The sequence below is a fragment of the Pinus tabuliformis genome, chromosome 6, assembly GCF_031772625.1.
Source record: "Pinus tabuliformis cultivar Carrire ecotype Pingquan chromosome 6, CPIR1, whole genome shotgun sequence".
NCBI classification, from domain to species: domain Eukaryota; kingdom Viridiplantae; phylum Streptophyta; class Pinopsida; order Pinales; family Pinaceae; genus Pinus; species Pinus tabuliformis.
This window is the reverse complement of record NC_142292.1, coordinates 949884611-949886396: the sequence shown is the minus strand read 5'-3', so window position 1 is coordinate 949886396 and position 1786 is coordinate 949884611. Positions and strand designations below refer to the sequence as shown.

Here is a 1786-nt window from a genome sequence, read left to right as displayed (position 1 = left end):
CTTTTTGAAGGCAGCATGCTAGTGTTGTACCTAATTATCAAGCACAAAAAAATAATGAAGTAAATTAGTACAATGACATATTAATTAAAAAAAAGAACATATTGAAATTCAATTCCATGTGGCAAAACGTACCTGAGCCAGAAAATAAATCCAGAACCCAATCTCCTTCATTTGAACATATGTCTATAAGATAGTTAATCAATAATTGTGGTTTCTGATAAATGTTAACTATCTCTCCTTTCATTTCTTTGTCTTCATATGTTAGTTTTCTCACAACAGCATCATAAGTCAGTATTTGGCTATGACTCTTTTGTCCACCCGATTAAAAATCATAGACATATGGCTATCATCTTTTGCCCAACTATCAATATGAATGAACTCACAGTCATTTATAAATTGTTGATCTTCATTGTCAAGAAGATTTGACTTTTGCCTGTAACATAAAATAGTAAAAGTTCAATTAACTTGTACATAAATTAATTTTTCAACATTAATCAAATATACCTTTAAACATCTTACCATGTAAGCTGCATCCTTGAATTTGTTTTCCCCTTGAAGCTTGACAATAACATTGCCAACTGTGTGTCTGAATGAAATGTCACAAATCTCCATAATGGTGATGACGTCACTTCCTTAAATCCCGCCACCACTTTATTAAAAGCTTGATAAGTATAAGGGTCATTATCATAGCAAATGTTTGGAATATTGAAACCATGGGGAATATCTGCAATAACGAGGGCATAATCCCTTTTTGGTATGAGTTTCGCAATGTCTTCACAGTCGCCTTGTATTACTTGATATTGAATAGTGTCTAGCCCATTCCAAATGAAATGATTAAGAGTTGGATCAAGTTCAACATTCTTAATACGTTGCTTTCTCAGTCTTTCAATCTTTATTTTTTCAATAAAAGTCTTGAAACTGTCTGGTGCTCCATTATCTTCTTTCTTCATCTTTTACCAAACAAACAAATGTATGTGTAAGTTTTAATTTAAATTAAAAATAGTACACAGATGATTAAAACTGAATGTATAAATCAAGTTACCTTTTTAAATGCAAGATAAAAAGCTTTCAATGTTGATGTAGAACTTGAATCTGGATAGTTGCGTACAACATCATCCCAACTATCTTCATTCAACAATTTAACCATTTGTTCCTGAATTTTCATGTAAACTTTGTGACTGCATAGATAAAGTAAGAAAAAGTTAATATACTGATATGTATAACAAATACTACCAATAACAACATGTTTTAGTTAAAAGATAACTATAATCCTGGAAATAAGTAAAAATAATTCAGCAAACTTACTTTTGAAATTCTTCAGACATTTCTTCCAATGATAATTCCCCCGACTTCACACGAGATAATATTGTTTTGACAATTTTTTCATCTTTCACTCCTTGCATCGCCCTCCAAGGCGTGATAGTCATATCGTCTGGAAGTTGCTTCAGTTCAGGCGCTGATTTATTGTTGCTACATATCAATGGCTTAGACTTTCTGACCTTCTGGTTTTTAATGCCAATGTCTTCCCACATGCTAAAAATGTCATCAATCAAATTCCAAATATCTCCAGTTCTAAATGCCAATTGAAAATGTTATCAACACCTCTGAATAAATCGCTAGATCTGTTGTCTTTTCCATTTTTTGAATTGCCTTTATCTTCAATTTGATAGCCTATTTCCATACAACATTCCTTTCGGAAATCTGTAGTAATATTGATCTTATCCCCACCACATTTTTCTAGGAATTCACTATGAATAAATCTAACCTTTTGGACCAAAGTCATAGA

At 31.8% G+C, this 1786-nt stretch overlaps 1 protein-coding gene across 1 annotated transcript; it reads right to left on the bottom strand.

Moving 5' to 3' along the window:
• Positions 1-288: 288 nt before the first annotated feature.
• LOC149262098 (uncharacterized) lies at positions 289-1069 on the bottom strand. The gene is made up of 2 exons (XM_089374536.1): positions 520-1069; positions 289-433 (listed from the first exon to the last, which is right to left on the bottom strand). The coding sequence occupies exons 1-2, from the start codon at positions 948-950 to the stop codon at positions 289-291; spliced, it is 576 nt and encodes a 191-aa protein (XP_089230662.1). The 5' UTR covers positions 951-1069.
• Between the last annotated feature and the right edge of the window lie 717 nt (positions 1070-1786).